Source organism: Stegostoma tigrinum, chromosome 18 (assembly GCF_030684315.1).
Source record: "Stegostoma tigrinum isolate sSteTig4 chromosome 18, sSteTig4.hap1, whole genome shotgun sequence".
In the NCBI taxonomy this organism is placed as follows: Eukaryota; Metazoa; Chordata; class Chondrichthyes; order Orectolobiformes; family Stegostomatidae; genus Stegostoma; species Stegostoma tigrinum.
Window position 1 is genome coordinate 18,293,426 of NC_081371.1, and position 17,259 is coordinate 18,310,684.

The 17,259-nt window shown below is 40.9% G+C and overlaps 1 protein-coding gene across 3 annotated transcripts in view; it reads left to right on the forward strand.

Moving 5' to 3' along the window:
• Nucleotides 1-17,259, forward strand: part of LOC125460931 (protein bicaudal D homolog 1-like) — a 249,135-nt gene that overhangs the window by 9,211 nt on the left and 222,665 nt on the right. The window contains exon 2 of one of the 3 annotated variants that reach the window (XM_059652372.1): nucleotides 16,882-16,908. The exons of the other annotated variants lie outside the window; for them this stretch is intronic. Coding sequence (XP_059508355.1) covers nucleotides 16,882-16,893 — 12 coding nt within the window. The 3' untranslated portion in view covers nucleotides 16,894-16,908. Of the gene's footprint in view, nucleotides 1-16,881; nucleotides 16,909-17,259 lie in introns of those variants that run through there. 3 annotated transcript variants of the gene reach the window in all.

Consider the following 17,259-nt stretch of genomic DNA (forward strand, 5'->3'; position numbering starts at 1 on the left):
GACATTATAAACTCTGGAGTTCACTATGTACCTCCACCCATCTTGAAAGGTTTTCTTGATCTTGAGTTCAATAGCTTCTCCTAATCCTTTTATTAAACCACATCTATTTTGTACAACGTCGGACATTTGGTGCATTAGAGATGCTGCGTCAATAAAACTGAAGGTACTGCCAGTATTTAGGCTGCACTGGTGATTCTTGCAAGTTTTTAAACTTAGTGTGTGAACCCACGCTATGAATGCCAACAGACTGAAGAACCAGGGAAGCCATTACAATCAAACATAATCTTCTATCACCTGAAGTCCATATACTTTTCAACAAGGCCCATTAAATAGGAATCAGATGATGGACCCTAGCTCAAATGTTGCTGTCATGTGCCCAGTGGTATTGGGACTTGCACTGCGGATGAATCATAGAATCCCTACAGTGTGGAAGCAGGCCATTCAGCCCGTCAAGTCCACACCAACCCTGTGAAGGGCATCCCACCCTGACCCACCACACTACCTTATCCCTTCAACCCTGCATTTCCTGTTGCTAATCCCTCACACCTGCATATCCGTGGACACTACGGGCAATTTCGCATGGCCAATCCACCTAACCCGCACGTCTTTGGACTGCAGAAGGAAACTGGAGCACCCAAACGAAACCGATGCAGACACATGGAGAGTGTCTCCACACAGACAGTCACCTGAAGGTGGAATCAAGCATGGGCCCATGGTGCTGAGGCAGTAGTGCTAAGCACAATTGCTACTATACCTCCCATGAAGTTGGTTAAATCATTGGAATGGCTTAATATTTAGTGCTTAAGAACAATCATTGGAGCTCTATCTGCATCTTTGACTGAAGTATTTAACGTGCAAATCAATGGATATGTGTAGAAGATGTCAGAGTTCCAATGTTTATGTTTCAAGAATCTTGCAATTTTGTCCGCATGTATGGTTGTGCTTTCAAACGTATCTTATTCACTGTCAGAGACAGTAAGAGCTGCAGATGCTGGAATCAGAATCAATACAGTGTGGAGTTGGAGGAACACTGCGGATCAGGCAGCATCAGAGGAGCAGGAAAGCCAATGTTTTGGGTTTACACCCTTCAGCACTTGGGAGGGGGAAAGGAGCTCAGCAATGAATGGGGGGTGGGGCTAGGGGAATGTAGGAGTGATAGTGATATGTGGATGCAGGTAGTAGGTTGTGGAGATAGGTCATGGGAAGGGTGGTGCGAATAATTGGGGAAGAAGACGGACAGGCTATGCCAGGACAAGGAGGCAGGGACCAGAGGGAGTGTTGGACATGGGATGAGACTGGGGTGGGGAGAGTTTGAAACTGGTCAATTCTATGTTGAGGCCATTGGGCTGTAAGCTCCTGAGGTGGAATATGAGTTAAAATGGTTGGCAACTGGAAGGTGTTGTAGATTATAGCGCACAGAGTGCACATGCTCCACGAATCGGTCACCGAGCCTGCTCTTGGTCTTACCAACGTGGAGGAGACCACATTGGGAGCAACAGATACAGTAGACCAAGTCAGAGGATGTACAGGTGAATCCTTGCTGGATTTGGAAAGTTTGTTTAGGGCCTTGCATGTAGGTGAGGGGGGAGAATAAGGGGAGGTATAACACCTCCTGCGGTTGCAAGGAAAGGTGCCAGGCGTGGGGGGGTTGGTGGGGAGTGTGGAGCGGATGAGGGAGACCTATGGAAGGCAGATGGGGGTGGAGAGGGAAATATCTCTTTGAAGGTGGGGTTGGATTGCAAGTAGTGAAAGTGGCAGAGGATGATGCGCTGGATGTGGAGGTTGGTGGGGTGGTATGAGAGGACAGGAGGGACTCTGTCCTTACTTTTGTTAGGAGGAAGGGTTTTGAGAGTAGAAGTGCTGAAAATGCAAGAGATTTGGTTGAGGGCATTATGAGTCACTGGAAAGGAGAAGTTGCGGTCGTTGAAGTAGGAGGTGTTCTGAAGGAGCAACATCTCTGTGTTCCTGTTGTTCACTATCCTTCCTCCATGCATCCTGCACAAATACATGATGGCAGAAAAGCCTGCATTGAGTAGTCTGTTCCTCCCTTGGAAGAGAAAATGCTTGACAAAACTACAGCATCATTGGTGGAAAACAGTCATAGCTAAATATTTAATTATTTATTGTTATTTGTCATAATTAATATTGATACTCATTGAATAAATATTGAGGGAATCCTCAAATGATTAGCTGACCCTTTGTTGAATTTTGTGAAGGCACTGCACTACCTCTTTAGTTGTACTGTGAAGTCTTTTATTTTTCCATTTTGATTTTGACTTTCTTCCTTGTTTTCTTCCATTCTGTCTCTCGAAGTTGTTCTGTCATGCTGAGATGATTCCAAGGATCCTAAAAACCTTTCCTGGACTAAAGCAGCCATTCCTGGTTGACAGTATATGCCTTAAGACCGTTAATCATAGACAGTAGATAGAGGCAAACCCAATCAGGTCCCTATTTGGTGGAATCTCATATGTTTACAGTCTAGCAAGTACCTGGAGAGCAAGCAGGAAATTGAGCATGTTTACTCTTCCCTGCTGTGGTTCTCTGGTCAGTAATCATACCCCTGACTATAGCACATTTTGAGTTTAGCTAACCCAGTTAGACCACCTTAGCTGATAAAGCGACGTGTCTGCTCTGTGTCAAGTCTGTTGGCACATCTGACAGCTATATGAGTTCTTTTTCACACTCTGAGAACTTTTAAATAAAAGTATGCATAAATGTTTCTCTGAATTCATCCTCCCTGTGCACATGAGTCACCATCAGGACAGCTAAAGGAAGAAGTATTGGAGGAGAGAATGGAAACACAATTTTTGATTTAATTTTGTTCATGGAATGTGGGTGTTACTGCCTATCTTTCAGATGGTAGTGGCGAGCTGCCTTCTTAACCTGCTGCAGTGTAAGGGGCTGGGTGAGTGGTAGGTAATTTTCTAATGCTATTAGGAGGGGATTTGCATGATTTTGATCCGCCTGATATTGTCTAAAATCTGTCAAATCTTAATGTCATGGGACTTATTGGTTTCCTTTTCCTCAATCTTTCATGTAGTTTTATTTTCTAAAATATTTAAATCCATGTTACAAATTAGAATACACTTTGACATTTAATGCATCTTGCGCGTTAATGGTCCAAGTCAAAATCAGTAACATCTATTAGGCTGAGTCATAAATTGATGAGTCATCCTCTTTCCAATTAAGCTTTAATGTTACTGGAATTCTGAATGGACATGCTACTTCCTGCCACTGATTATTCAATCTTTGCTTCTTCATCTGTTGTCATGAAGGCAGTCTGAAAATGATTATTTATATGAGGTCATGGATTTTATTACACACTGTCATCATTGTTCCAGTGATAGTCACACAGTTTATGACAGAATTGTCATGGTGCAGAAGGTGGCCATTCAGGCCATCATGCCTGCACTAGCTGTGTGAGCATTTTGACTTGGTGCCAATGTCCTGTCTTTACTTGATAATCAGTGTGTTCTTTCTATTTAAATAATCATCTAATTCCCTCTTAAATGCCTCAATTGAACTTGACTTCACCATGCTTCCCGGCAGTGTATTCCAGCTATTCACAGTGTGAAAAATATTTTCTCAGCTTGCACTTCTTCTTTTGCAATACCCTTTAAAGTTGTGCCTGCTGGTACTCAGTCTCCCCACAACTGCAAACAGTTTCTCTGTATCTGCTATCTCTAGCAGCCTCATGCTTTTGAGAGCTTCTATCAGATCTCTTCTGCAAGGAAATCGGTCCTAACTTGTCCAAACTGTTCTCATAACTAAAGTTTCTAATTCCTGGAATCTTTCTCTTAAACCTCTTCTGCACTCTCTCCAATGGATCCACATCCTTCCTAAAGTGTGGCATTGTCTAGAGCAAGTAGAAAGAGCTGTTAATAAAGCATAGAATATTCCAGACTTCACTAATGTGGTATAGAGTACAAGAGCAGAATGTTATGCTGAATTTGTTTAGGGCACTAGTTCAGCATCAACTGGGGTATTGTGTCCAGTTTGGGTTTTGCCAGAGCTGCTTAGCTCCTGAGTTCCTTACAGCCTTGGTTTGAACATGGACAGAAGAGCTGAATTCTACAGGTGAGATGAGAGTGACTGTCCTTTACATCAAGACTACATTTGACTAAGTGTACCAGCAAGAAGCCTTAGCAAAACTAGAATCAATGGGAATCAGGAGCAAACTCTCCACTGGTTGGAGCTGTACCTAGCACAAAGGTAGATGGTTGTGCTTGTTGGAGGTCAGTCATCTCAGCTCCAAGACATCTCTGCAGGAGTTCCTCAGGGTAGTGTCCTTGGCCCAACCACCTTCAGCTGCGTCTTAACTTATTTATTGTTATCATGTGCTGGGATATAATGAAAAATGTTGTTTTGCATGTTACACGGGCAGACTGTGCCATAAAAGGTGCATCAGGGTAGCAGAACAGAGTGCAGAATACAGAGTGACAGCCGCAGAGAAGGTGCACAGAGAGAGATCAGCATTAACATTCGAGGGGTCCATTCAAAAGTCTAATAGCAGTGGAGAAGTTCTTGAATCTATTCGTATGTGTATTCAAATTTTTATATCTTCTGCCTGATGGAAGACGGTGGAAGAGAGTATAACCAGAGTGGGAGGGGTCTTTATGTTGGTTGCTTTCCTGAGCCAGCAGGAAGTATAGATAGAGTCAGTGGATGGAAGGTTGGTTTGTGTGATGGAGTGGGGTGTATTCATGACTCTCTGTAGTTTTTTGCAGTTATAGGAAGAGCAGTTGCCGAGATGCATCTAGATGGGATGCTTTCAATGTGCATCTGTAAAAATTGGTAAGAGTGTTTGTGGACATGCCAAAGTCCCTTTGCCTCCTGAGGAAGTAGAGACATTTGTTGTGCTTTTGCATCAACGTGGTGTACCAGGACAGATTGTTGGTGATCATCATTCCTAGGAACTTGATGCCATTGACCATTTCCACTTCAGCATCATTGATACAGACAAGGCTGTGCCGTCCACTTCACTTCCTGAAGTCAATGTCCAGCTCCTTGATTTTGCTGATGCTGATGGAGAGATTGTTTTCTTTACGTCTTGTTGCTAAGCACTTAATCTCTTTCCTGTACTCTGTCTCGTTGTTTTGTGAAATCCGACCTACAATGGTGGTGTCTTGCTCCAAGTGATTAAGTCTTGCAAAATCTCCGTTATAACAATATACTATTGTTTCTGAACTGCAGTTCTTATTTGTAAATGTATGGAGCTAGATTGAAAGGTTGGTCATTTAATAGTTTCATTTATTTCTAATTTTTTTTCATTTAACTGATCCAACATGTTTGGGTTAGCTGTGAACATTTGGCAAACTGCAAATATTCTTGTTTTCTTCCCTGTGTTTGTATGGTCAGCTGCAAGGAAATGCTTAAAAGAAAGATTTGCAGGCATATATCATTGCTTTCAAGGGAATTAGATAACAAGGTGTAAAGCTGGATGAACACAGCAGGCCAGGCAGCATTAGAGGAGCAGGAAAGCTGACATTTCAGGTCTGGACCCTTCTACAGAAAATACATTTTCTGTAGAAGGGTCCAGACTCAAAACAACAGCTTTTCTGCTCTTCTGATGCTGCTTGGCCTGCTGTGTTCATCCAGCTCTACTCCTTGTTATCTCAGACTCCAGCATTGGCAGTTCCTACTATTTTTTTTCAAGGGAATTGTCTTGTTTTCATTAACAGAATCATCAATTAGTCATGATATGGAATTAGTAAGAGATTTACCTAATGTTTGGAAGAAGGGATTGAAACTCCAATAATCAGACCACAAAATATGTTTGAGCCTTAAATATTAAGCCAGATACATTTCCCCAATTAGTAAAGAAAGAGTTAGCATTCAGTGTTTGAAACTTGGTACTAACCGAAAAACTAGAAGGAATACTTTTGGAAAGGGTAGTGGTGAAATGAATAAATAGCTTATTTTAAATCACAACATTTCTTAAAGTTTCAAGGCCGTAAGTATTTTCTATGATTTTTCAAATCAATGGAAAGCAATATTGCGTTATTACATATTATGCTTACTTCCCTTAATTGAGCTGAGTCGACGATGTGGAAATTTTATACAGAATTTTAATACTGTGAAGCTTCTAAATACTCAGTATGAGGCAATCCAAAAATTCCATTAAATTGAATTAGAGACCTTTTATAGGAAATGTTGGTTGTGATGAATGATAATTGTGGTTGATAAGACACAGGCTGGCACTTCTGCAACTCTTAAATGTAGCAATCAACTTCGGTTCAACTGTTTATATTGACAACTTGGTGTGTATTAAATTTATTTCTTAATGTTAATTTTGCAACAGTGGTTTATGAGGCATGTATTTCATTGCTTGCTCTTGTGCATATCCACACCAGTGTTTACTATGATGAATTAATGTTATTTTTTATAGATTGGCTAAAATTATTTTACAGAGGAAAGTATGACTTACTTGTCAAAACAAAATCTGAATGAGGTAAATTTATAAAACCTCGCCAAAGAACCCGTATCCAATTAGGTTTTGAGGATGCAGTTGTTTCTGTTACTTTCCTGTTTTGCTCTTCCGATCGCTATGCACTCTAACTTAATGTATGATAAAAAGCTATTGTGCCTGTTTGTCTGCTGGAGCCAGTGTATTGTGGTCAGGGTGAGTTCCTACAGTGGCAGCATCCATCCACTCTGCTGTCCGGTTGACTGTTCTTAACTTGAGCACGAATAATGTCCTTGTTACTGAGCACAAGATCGTGCTGTTCTCCCAGTAATCTCAAAGGATATTTTACATAGGTGCAAGCAGTGTGGAGTATGGCTTATATTCTTATCCAGAGAGATAATCTCATTGTGAATGCAGAGCTTCCCCATTGCAACATTGAAGACTCGGGCTAGAGAATATGAATCTGAGGGACTCACCTGCATCCGTAGATTTCAGAAAAAAGAATAAATAAATCTACTTGGCCCAACTGTAAAATATTTAGAAAAGAAAATAAATATAGGAGTTTGACAACAAGAAACCTACAAGTATCAGAGTGTTTGGAACCCTCTTACCTTCCTGTAATTGGAATTATAGAATACAAAAGTAATGAGAAAATGATTAAGCTATTAAATCATTAAATTGGTCACAGAACATTAAACTATTGTTTACTGTCGTAAATAAGTATTAGTGGTGAATCAGTACCTTGTTTGCATTCTTGGCAATGAATGATCAATTCACTAATGAATGTCTGCATTTCCATTCAAGGTGAATTCATGCCACATTGTATCCAGCTTTGGCTGGATTACTTCTGGAAGACTATTAAAACCATGGAATAGGTAATTGATTTACAGAGATAAAATCAGGGATGAAAGGCTTCAGTAGTGAAAAGCAGTGAATATTGTGGGAAAATCTAACATAGCTGCTCAAAATGTGAACATTCAGCATTGTTTCAATTTGGAAAATGGGACAAACAGTTGATATGGTCAGTAAGTCATCAAATTCAAATATCACATCTCTGGGAATCCATTGTGCGTGTGATTTTTAGGTCACAGAATGGGGCCCTGATAAGTGCAGGATTCATAGTAGTTTGGAAATAGAATTGAATAAATATTTGAAAAAGTAAAAGTAAACAGGATGTAGAGAAAAGTTTAAGGAATGGGACATTAAAAACACACTTTCAGAGAGCCTTGGAGACACACTTGATTGCAGAAGTTTCTATGCTATAAAATTGTATCTTACAACTCAGTTATCTCTTGGCAGATTCTGACAGAAGTCCTTGATACAGGGATGTGCAGATGGGTGTATAAGTCAGGCTCATTCTTGCAGTTCATTACCAGCACTAAAAAGACATAAAGCTGTAAGTGTGCCCCTGAGACCATTAGACAAAACATCTGTTGAACTAACAAGATGCAAAGGCAAGTTGAGGAGAAATAATGCTTTGTTGCATTCGTTGACCTGTAGTCATGTTAGTCAGTGTCCTCACACCTTAAGAAGCAACTACCAATTGAAGTTTGTTTAATACATTCAAGTGCACCATAGGTTATGAGGACTTTTAGATGGATTATGCATCGAGAGACAGTTGAATATGGAAGATTAACCTGTGACCTAAGAAGAAATATACATGGAAATAAATGTGTATATTACTATCATTAATAATTGGCATTTAGCATTTAAAACAAATGTTCATTAATTCAACAATTCTGCAGGTCCCTTTACAGAATGAGCAGTCAAGGAATTAGTTGTGTATCTTATTCTGTGTAGGTGTGCATTAGAGTGTAACCAAGAGAAAACATTAAAGCATAATCACTACAATAAACCCATGAGAAAAATATTCATATTCAAAACTATCTTTTTATTTCAAGAACACCAGAAAGTTTTGCTTCAGTCTCAGCCTTCCACCTGTTGAAGTCCACGTCTGTTCCTCTGTCACCTTTTGATGCAAATTATTCAAACAGTTCCTTGATTGGGCTTCCCGACTGGCCCGAAAGAAAATGAACTCATCCAAGCCTTCACATTCACACCCCACACAAACTCACCCCCAAATTTATCTCGCTGTCATCACTGATCCCCCGGCCCCGGGTTTCTAGCCTACACAGTACTCCCTGATTTCTGACTTCTCCCACCTCTGCAATCTCATCTCTCTCTATGTATTCTGGCATTACACCTGCTACTGTTACTCTCATCTGCTGTGTGGTCTTCTTCCAGTCCATTCCCAAACCCATTTCACCAGCAATACGTGAAGCTAAGCTTTAGCCGCTGAAATTTTCTAAATTTTTATCTTCAAGGATCATTTTAAAACCTATCTGCATTCCTGTGGCATCAGACACCTTCCTTAACTTTGCTTGATCATACTTGATATTCTAGGTTACCTTGTTATAAAGCATCAAAACATCTTTTGGGTGCTTTGTTATGTGATAGGTGCAAAGCCAGTATCCCTTGTCAAAATGATAATTTTACGCTGGGCGTCAGGGACAGCATCGTGAGAATCCTCTTGACCTGTGACATGTTCTGGCCACAAAGTCCACAATGTACAGATGTGATGACATAACTTTGTCTCATGAACTAATGTTATTGTCAATACCCTTACATTTGTTGTCACTGAGTCCAAATTCCCTGACTGATGTATTCTCAGAATTTGTTGCCTTGATGAGTTGGGAGGAGGTTGGCGGAATGTAGCAGGCCCTGAACCTGCAGTTGCTCTGTGTCTATGGTCTGTATTAATGAAGTCACGTGCAGTGCTAAGAAAAACACACTGACATTTTCATAGATGTCAGCAAGGCTGACGGCTTGATCTGGACATTTACCCAACAGAAACAATATTTTGAAGGCAAGATTTTCTCTTGCATAAATATGGCCTTGAGGCAGAGATGGCACACAGAGAGAATTGTAGCAGAAAAGAATGTTCCCGTCATCCAGGCTTTCTTATTTGAATATGGAATGGAAAAAGATACTCTTCGAAGCAACTCTCCAATGCTCATATGTCTCAGACTGGTCCACCATTATATGCTTAAACTTCAAATCTCCTTTGGTGTTCCCACCAGCAGAACAGTCAGGAGGTCTTTGGCAACTTTGATCCGAGTGCCATCTTCTCTTCTTGTGAAATGTATGCTTACTGGGCCATTAATTTATTTTTTTTAAAAATGCCCTGCTTCACCAAAGTTAAAAACCTACCTGACTGAATAGCCTCTTTCTTCAATGACCGTCTTCAAGTGGGTGGAGAATTCGTCAGGTGCTGCTATTCAGCACTGGCTAACTTGCCAGATATTATGCTGCTTGGCCTGCTGTGTGCATCTAGCTCCATACTTTGTTATCTCGGATTCTTCAGCATCTCATGGCAGACATTTTAATGTTGTCCGGGCAAAAACACTTCTTGGAATGGTCAAACCATCTATGACTGGTGTTGGAACTTTTCTCCCAATCATATAGACTTATGGTTTTTTCCTTTTATAAATCAACCTGTTCAGATGATTACGACACAGGTCTAGAGCAGATGAGGCATGAGCCCAGGCCTTCTGTCCCAGAAGTAGGAACACTATCACTGCACCAAAAGTGCCCATCTTGGCTTTTTCATTGATGAGCATTATGCTGGCACTGGCTTTGGTCTTCAATCCAGAAAACCAAGAGTGCCATGGGGCAGCACAATGGCTCAGTGGTTGGCACTTCTGCTTCACAGCACCAGGGACCTGGGTATGATTCCACCCTCAGGCAACTGTGTATGGAGTTTGCACATTCTCCTTGTGTCTGCGTGGGTTTCCTCTGGGTGCTTCAGTTTCCTTCCACTGTTCAAAGATATGCAGGCTCGGTGGATTGGCCATGCTAAATTGTCCATAGTGTCCAGGGATGTGTAGATTAGGTGGGTTACGGTGGAATGGTACCGGGTGAGATGCTCTGAGGGTTGGTGTGGACTGGTTGGGCCGAAGGGCCTGTTTCCACACTGTAAGGATGCTCTGATCCATGATGTTTTCAGTGGTGCTGCTTTTAGATCACTGAGTTGCCAGGGGGTGTGGACTTTGTGACCAGAACATGTCACAGGTCAAGAATATTCTCACTTGGTACTGTCTGATTCGTTTTCAGTCTTGCCATGGATTGTTCTCACTGTCATAGGGGATATCCCAAGCATTCTAGCAATTTTGACTCTCATTCTCCTGCTTTGTTTTAAAACATTCAACTTCACTGCCACACTGATCGATTTTCTTGCTGTCTTTGCAGCAGTGAGCTGGTGTTTAAAAGGCTTTGCAACACTTGTGCACTAGTGTGGAATAAGGGACTTTAAAATGGCCCATCAGCCTCTCCTCCTTTCTCACTGGTTTTAGAACAGTTTCCGTGATTTCTCTGCTGCAGACAGGTACTGTGCAGTATTTTTGACCCAAACAAGCCCTGAGACAAGGAAAGCATTCACTTCATTTGTGCATAGGACAGGAAGTGACCTGTCCTGTTACGGGATGATTCCAGATTAGCCAAGCATCTACCTTTTTGAGACATTATAACATACGACATACTGGTAGAAGATGTTTGTACAAGGAATGCAGAAAGTCAGCAAGTAATTAAGAAGGTCAATGGCATGTAGCAAGGGGATTGGAGTGATACAAGTCCTTGTTTAAAGTTGCTTGAGATCACTCTGTCATGGAGTCAGATGTAGTCAGTCAGCTATATGTGTGTGTATGTACAGTAACATTAATAAGCATATAACCCAAACAGGGTGTAAATTGTGAAGTTGTGGCATTCTAAATAGTTAACGCTGTGAATAAATTTCAGATAGCTGATTTGGCAAAACCCAATGGTTTGTGATATTCGTTATGCAAACGAACATTTTTGAAAATAACAACTCTTTTATTTGAACAAAGCTAGGCTTCCTTGACCACAAAGACATGAATTGAATCATTGTGCTAGACATTGCTGCTGTTCCCAATGAAATGTGTTGGATCCGACAGCACAACGCAGATTAAAGCTGACCACCAATGTTAAAACCAGGAGCACTGTTGTCATCAGGACATGGGCCCTGATAAAACACTTAAATCAAAATGATATTCAATAGGACGTCTTTAAATAAAGACTCATGTTACTCCAATCCCTTGCAATTGAAGCCAACATACCATTTGACCTTCCTAATTATGCACAAGCTTCTTGCATTCCATATGCAAATATGATTTAAGTCTTTCTGAACAGCACATTTTGAAGTTTGACGGCTTTAAAAATAAATCTAATTTTCTATTGTAACCAAAGTGAATAACTTCATACTATTTTTTATATTCGCTTGTATTGTGGCCTGGATCAGTACTTATTGCCTGATGTCCTTGAGGAGGTGACAGTGAGCTTCCTCCTTGAACTGCTCCAGTTGATTGAACACACTGTGGTCCTCTTGCTATCCAGTCTGTTTCTCCCAATGAAATAGCATCCTCTTCGCTGAGTTCTCAGACCACAGCTGCTTGAATTACATTCCCTTCTTCCCAGACCACTCCTTGAGCACACAATTAATTCTTTAATCCATTTGACATTCTGTCAGCTGGGTTGTGTTTCAATTAACAATGCAGAGATGATTACCTTTAATGATCTGTGTTTTAACTTGATGCAAACTTAGAATCATAGAGACATACAACACATTATCAGACCCTTTGGTCCAACTTGTCCATGCTGACCAGATATTCTAAATAAATCACGTCCCATTTGCCAGTATTTGGCCCATATCCCTCTAAACCCTTCCTAGTCATAATCATCCAGATGCCATTTAAATGTCATAATTGTACCAGCCTCCACCAGCTCATTCCATACACCCACCATCTTCTGCCCAAACAAAATTGTTTTTTCTGTCCCTTTTTAAATCTTTCCCCTCTAAACTTAAACCTATGCCCTCAATTTTGGACTTGCCACCCTGTGGAAAAGACCTTGTCTGTTTACTCCATCTGTGCCTCTCATGATTTTATAAACCTCCATAAGGCCACCCCTCAGCCTCTGACCCTCCAGGGAAAATAGCCCCAGCCTATTCAGCCTCTCCGTGGAGCTCCAACTCTCCAACCCTGGCAATATCCTTGTAAATCTTTTCTGAACCCTTTCAAGTTTCGGAACATCCTCTGTATAGCAGGGAGACCAGAATGCATGCAGTGGTTGCTTAACCAATGTCCTGTACAGCTGCAACATGACCTCCCAACACCTATACTCGATGCACTAACCAATAAAAGTAAGTATACCAAACTCCTCCTTCACTATTCTATCTACCTGCGATGCTACTTTCAAAGAACTATGAGCCTTCACTCTAAGGTCTCTTTGTTCAGCAACACTCCCCAGGACCTTACCTTGAAGAGTATAAGGCCTGCCCTGATCCAAGATGCAGCACCTCGCATTTATCTAAATGAAACTTCACCTGCCACTTCTCGTCCCATTCGCCCATCTGATTAAGATCCCTTTGTACTCTGAGTAACCTTCTTCGCTGTCCACTACACTTCCAATTTTAGTGTCATCTGCAAACTTACTAACCACACCTCCTTTGTTCACATCCAAATCATTAATATAAATGACAAAAGACAGTGAAGCCAGCACTGCTCCTTTGTGGCACACAGTTAGTCACAGTCTCTGGTCTGAAAAGCAACCCTCCACCACCACCCTCTGTCTTCTACCTTTCAGCCAGTTCTGTATCCACATTGCTAGTTCTCCCTGTATTTCATGTGATCTAACCTTGCAAACCAGTCTACCATGAGGAAATTTGTCAATCCTCTCCCTGATACCCCACAATATCTCCAACTCAGCAACTCTGAAGTTGCCTAATCTGTAGACACTTAGTGCAGATGTGATTATCGGAAATTGCAATGCATTTTGACCAATTAGTAATGGAATACTACCGACTGTCATGTCTGTCCAATCTTATCTGCTTAATTAATCAATTATTTTTTCACTTACATAGCTAAACTAAGAGAAAATTACACCCAGTTTTGGGGAGAAAGGAAGAGGTTTAGAGACTATGAGAACACTGCTATGAGCAATGAAAGCTGAAATACAAAGCTGAACTAAGAGTGCTAATAGGAATTTAAGGTTGAGTAAGATAGAAACAACTAATTTAATTGTGCTCCAAGGAAATGTTTTTGTTGGTGAGAACAAAACCAGCAGGTAGAGAATGACATATTTTTGTACAAATCTTTGAGATGCCCTAATGTGTTTTATGTCAAATAGGTGACTTTGGAAGTGAAGTTATCATCATAATGTAGGTGATTCATCTCTGTGGTAGCCCCATCTCTACTGCTTTTTGCTGCACTTTAGAAGCCAATGTCTGTTGTTTTCCAGGCACTCTCCAGTAACACACACTGTTGGCCATTATTGATGGTAAATGTTGTCAGGTTGGTGAGGGGCAAGTTCCCTGACAAACTCATTTCTCTTTTCATTCAATAATCAAACTGACTTCTGAGCAGGACCTTCCACTTATGTCACTTTCCCTCTCTCTGTCTCTGTCTCTGTCTCTGTCTCTGTCTCTGTCTCTCTCTCTCTCTCTCTCTCTCTCTCTCTCTCTCTCTCGCTCTTTCTCTTTCCTTGTCTGATATCTTTCTTTTACACCCAACCTGTTGCACACAACCAGTTCAGAAGTCAGTGTTAGCTCTAATGCTGCCTCTGCGATCAGTTAACTCAGCAAAACATTAGTGAGCCTTCTGGTTAGCATTTGTCAACAATGAGATTTGACTGACAGAGTCATTCAAGGATTCAGTTTGATGAACACAGTGATTAAACCAACTGATGGTGTTCGGAAGAACAACCTTTTTCAAAAAAGCCTCCTTATCTTATTAAATAATTTTAATCTTTTCTTTTGTGTGACAACTTTGCCCTTTTCATATCTGAGCAGCTACAAAAGATGAATGAAGTATGCAGCTGGGACGAATTACTTATTACAAGCTGAACATTTCAGACAGCAATGATTAGGCAATGGAAATGGAGCTCAGTGGCAATGTTATCGTTGAACACTGCTCTGTACCAATTGGTCCTGTGCATGACCAGAAATTTTCTTTGCTTATCAAAGATGTGATTTCTTTAGAACTGTGCTTCTCTTCGTTTTCTCCTGAAGCCTCCGAAAGATGTTTTTGTTTGATTAGGCCTGGATGTTTTGCTATGCTGAATTGTAGCACCGATTCGAGTTATTGTTGACTAACAACATTGTGTGGCACCAGCAGCTTTCTGGTAAATTTACAAAGTGATTACTCTTTGTGCATGAGGATAGTGGGGGGATATCAGTAGTTATTTACTCTTCAAGAATACCACAGAGAAACGTGCTTACAGTTCAGCTGATTTCACCATTTCCCTCCCATCACTTTCAGCATTGCAGCATTGAAGCAAGTTGGACCACTTCAGCTAGTTGACATCTGATAGCATTCCAGGGGTGGGGAGCTGGTTGATGTCTCATATTTTAGTAGTGACAGGCTTCTTTTCAGATCCTCTGAACCTCTCCCAATTTTGGTTATTGGCTTCTCTTTTTTGCGCATTCCCCCATTCCACCCACGCACTTGTGGCCGTGCTTGGTAAGACTCTCGGTTGTACCAGCCTTGCCAAGAAAAATGGCTGCCTCACCCTGTAACCTTGTCTTGCCCAGTACCTCCCCCCACCCCCAGACTTTGGCCTTGCTCATCAGTTTACCTCTCTCCTCCCACCCCATCCTGCCGTGGACTTCACTAACCTGGTACACAGAGGAAATACTTCTGTTTTCTTTTGGTAGGAGTCACATTTTGGCTGCAAATTTATGATGCCCAGGTTGGTGCTCTTGAGGACTTTTGGTGTACATTCACATCCTGCTGCATTGTGCAGCCTCAAAACATGAGCATGTGGATCCTTTCCTGCAACCCGATTGGCTTTACTCATTCTCGTGGTTTTCAAAAGGGAAGGAAAAATGCAACAATCCATCACAATTGTCATACCCTTCCTTGACAGTTAGATGCTGATTGATTTGGTAACCCAGTTAGTTTACATTTTCAATCAATAAAATATCAAAACCCTAATGGAATTTCAGATATGTAACTTAAGGTGGATGAAATTGTTTGCTTACACTAGCTTGCAGCTTGTGTCAGGACACCTTGACTGTGTCTTTGTGTAGCTGGGTAGAAAAACAGTTGTGGATTCTGGTGAAATAAACAGCTTACAAACAACTGAGCCCAGCTGTACTTACCTAGGGAATAAGCAGGCTGTCTATTTTAATACTCATTAATGGTCCAACAGTAATATTAAAATGGGAAGTCTGTCATTCGTTCTGTGTTAAGGTTTGATGGCTGAGCGCTGCTGATTCGAGGCAGTGTACTTCCCTGCTAGATACAGCATCAGTGATGCGTCGCACTGTGCCTGTCGCAATACAGGAGTATATGCTTTCTCTATGCTGAGCTATTGCGATAGATCCATTCCTGGTTAAAACAGCAATTCTGCTTCTGCAGCTACTGGGCCTTGTAACCAAGGCTGGGAAACATACAAACCACCTGGATCCTTAAAATGCCTCTGTTTCTTATGGGACCTGAAAAAAAAATCTTCATTGCTTGATATTGTCTTCTGTATGCATTGACAGCTTTTCGTCTTTATTTCCTGTTTTGTTTTCAAATCTTTTCTATTTCTGTTGTTCTTTAAGGATTCCCGGGAACCATTTCATGTTAAATCTTGCTAGTATGTGCTTAGAATCACTGTAGCAGCAAAAGTAAACATTGCCATGAAGATTGCTTTAAGATATCCCGAAGGCTGGTGTATACAGTTCTTGTTCCTGAATACCTTTCTAAATGCTACCCTGGCATCTTTGCTTCAACCTGAGTGCAGTTTTTGTGACAAAAAAATATAATGTTAAGGCATGGGCGAAAGATGGGTCCTCATTGATGTCAGAATGCAAAATAAACTGCATCTGTATCATGACATCCAACAGGGGAACACGTTCCAGAAACAAAATTACTGATTGTTCCTTCTCTTTGCGATTTTGATTGAATGTTTTCAATGATCATAGCTACAAATTTAAAAAAATATGCTTTTACTCTCTTACCAAACTGTCTTATATGCTTACTCTGCTCAGGTATTCTGATCTTCTGACTGATTGTCATGTCATAATGGACAAGGGGTTATTGGGATCGTTGGTGCTGCTGCAATAGTAAACTAATTTCTGGCAAATTTTTGCCAGTAATGGAGTTTGTAGGCGATTTGGAAGTTGAAGTAGATCAAATGTAATAGGAAGGCTTTCACAAATCTCAACAAACTGTTAGTGCATTGGTCGAGAGGAGATTAAGTCTTTGAAAGCAAGCCATGTAATCCCAACCTTAGTCGCAAAAAGAAGTAAGAGCTGTATTACTATTGGACTACAAAGTGGGGTTGTTGTACTTCAAATCTTTTCACAGGTAATTACAGGAAATGTTCATGTTACTATCTCTTGTAATCCTTCATTTTTGCACCAAACATTTATCCACCTAATCCACAAGGAATTTTAATATTCATTATGTTTGCAGCCAATGAAATAGAGGCCACAGAGAATCTCCCCACTTCTTCTCAGTGCTAACTTGGCATTACTGTTTCCTGTATGATCTTGTGCTACATCAAACGCAAGTACTTATTTGTTGAATTTACAGCAAGCATGATTAATTAGACAACTACAAATTCATACTGTGCTTATGCTCCATTTAGACTGGAAGCTCTTGTAGTTATTGTCATACTTGACTAGATGTGAGCCTGTTTTAAGTAAAATACTTGTAATGTTCAAAATAAAAATAGCAAATGCTGGAAATAATGAGCAGGTCTGGCTACCACTGTGAAGGGAGAAACAGAGAGAATGTTACTGGTTAATTACTGTTTGTCGGAAACTGTGCTGCTGAAAGATCACAGCTTTG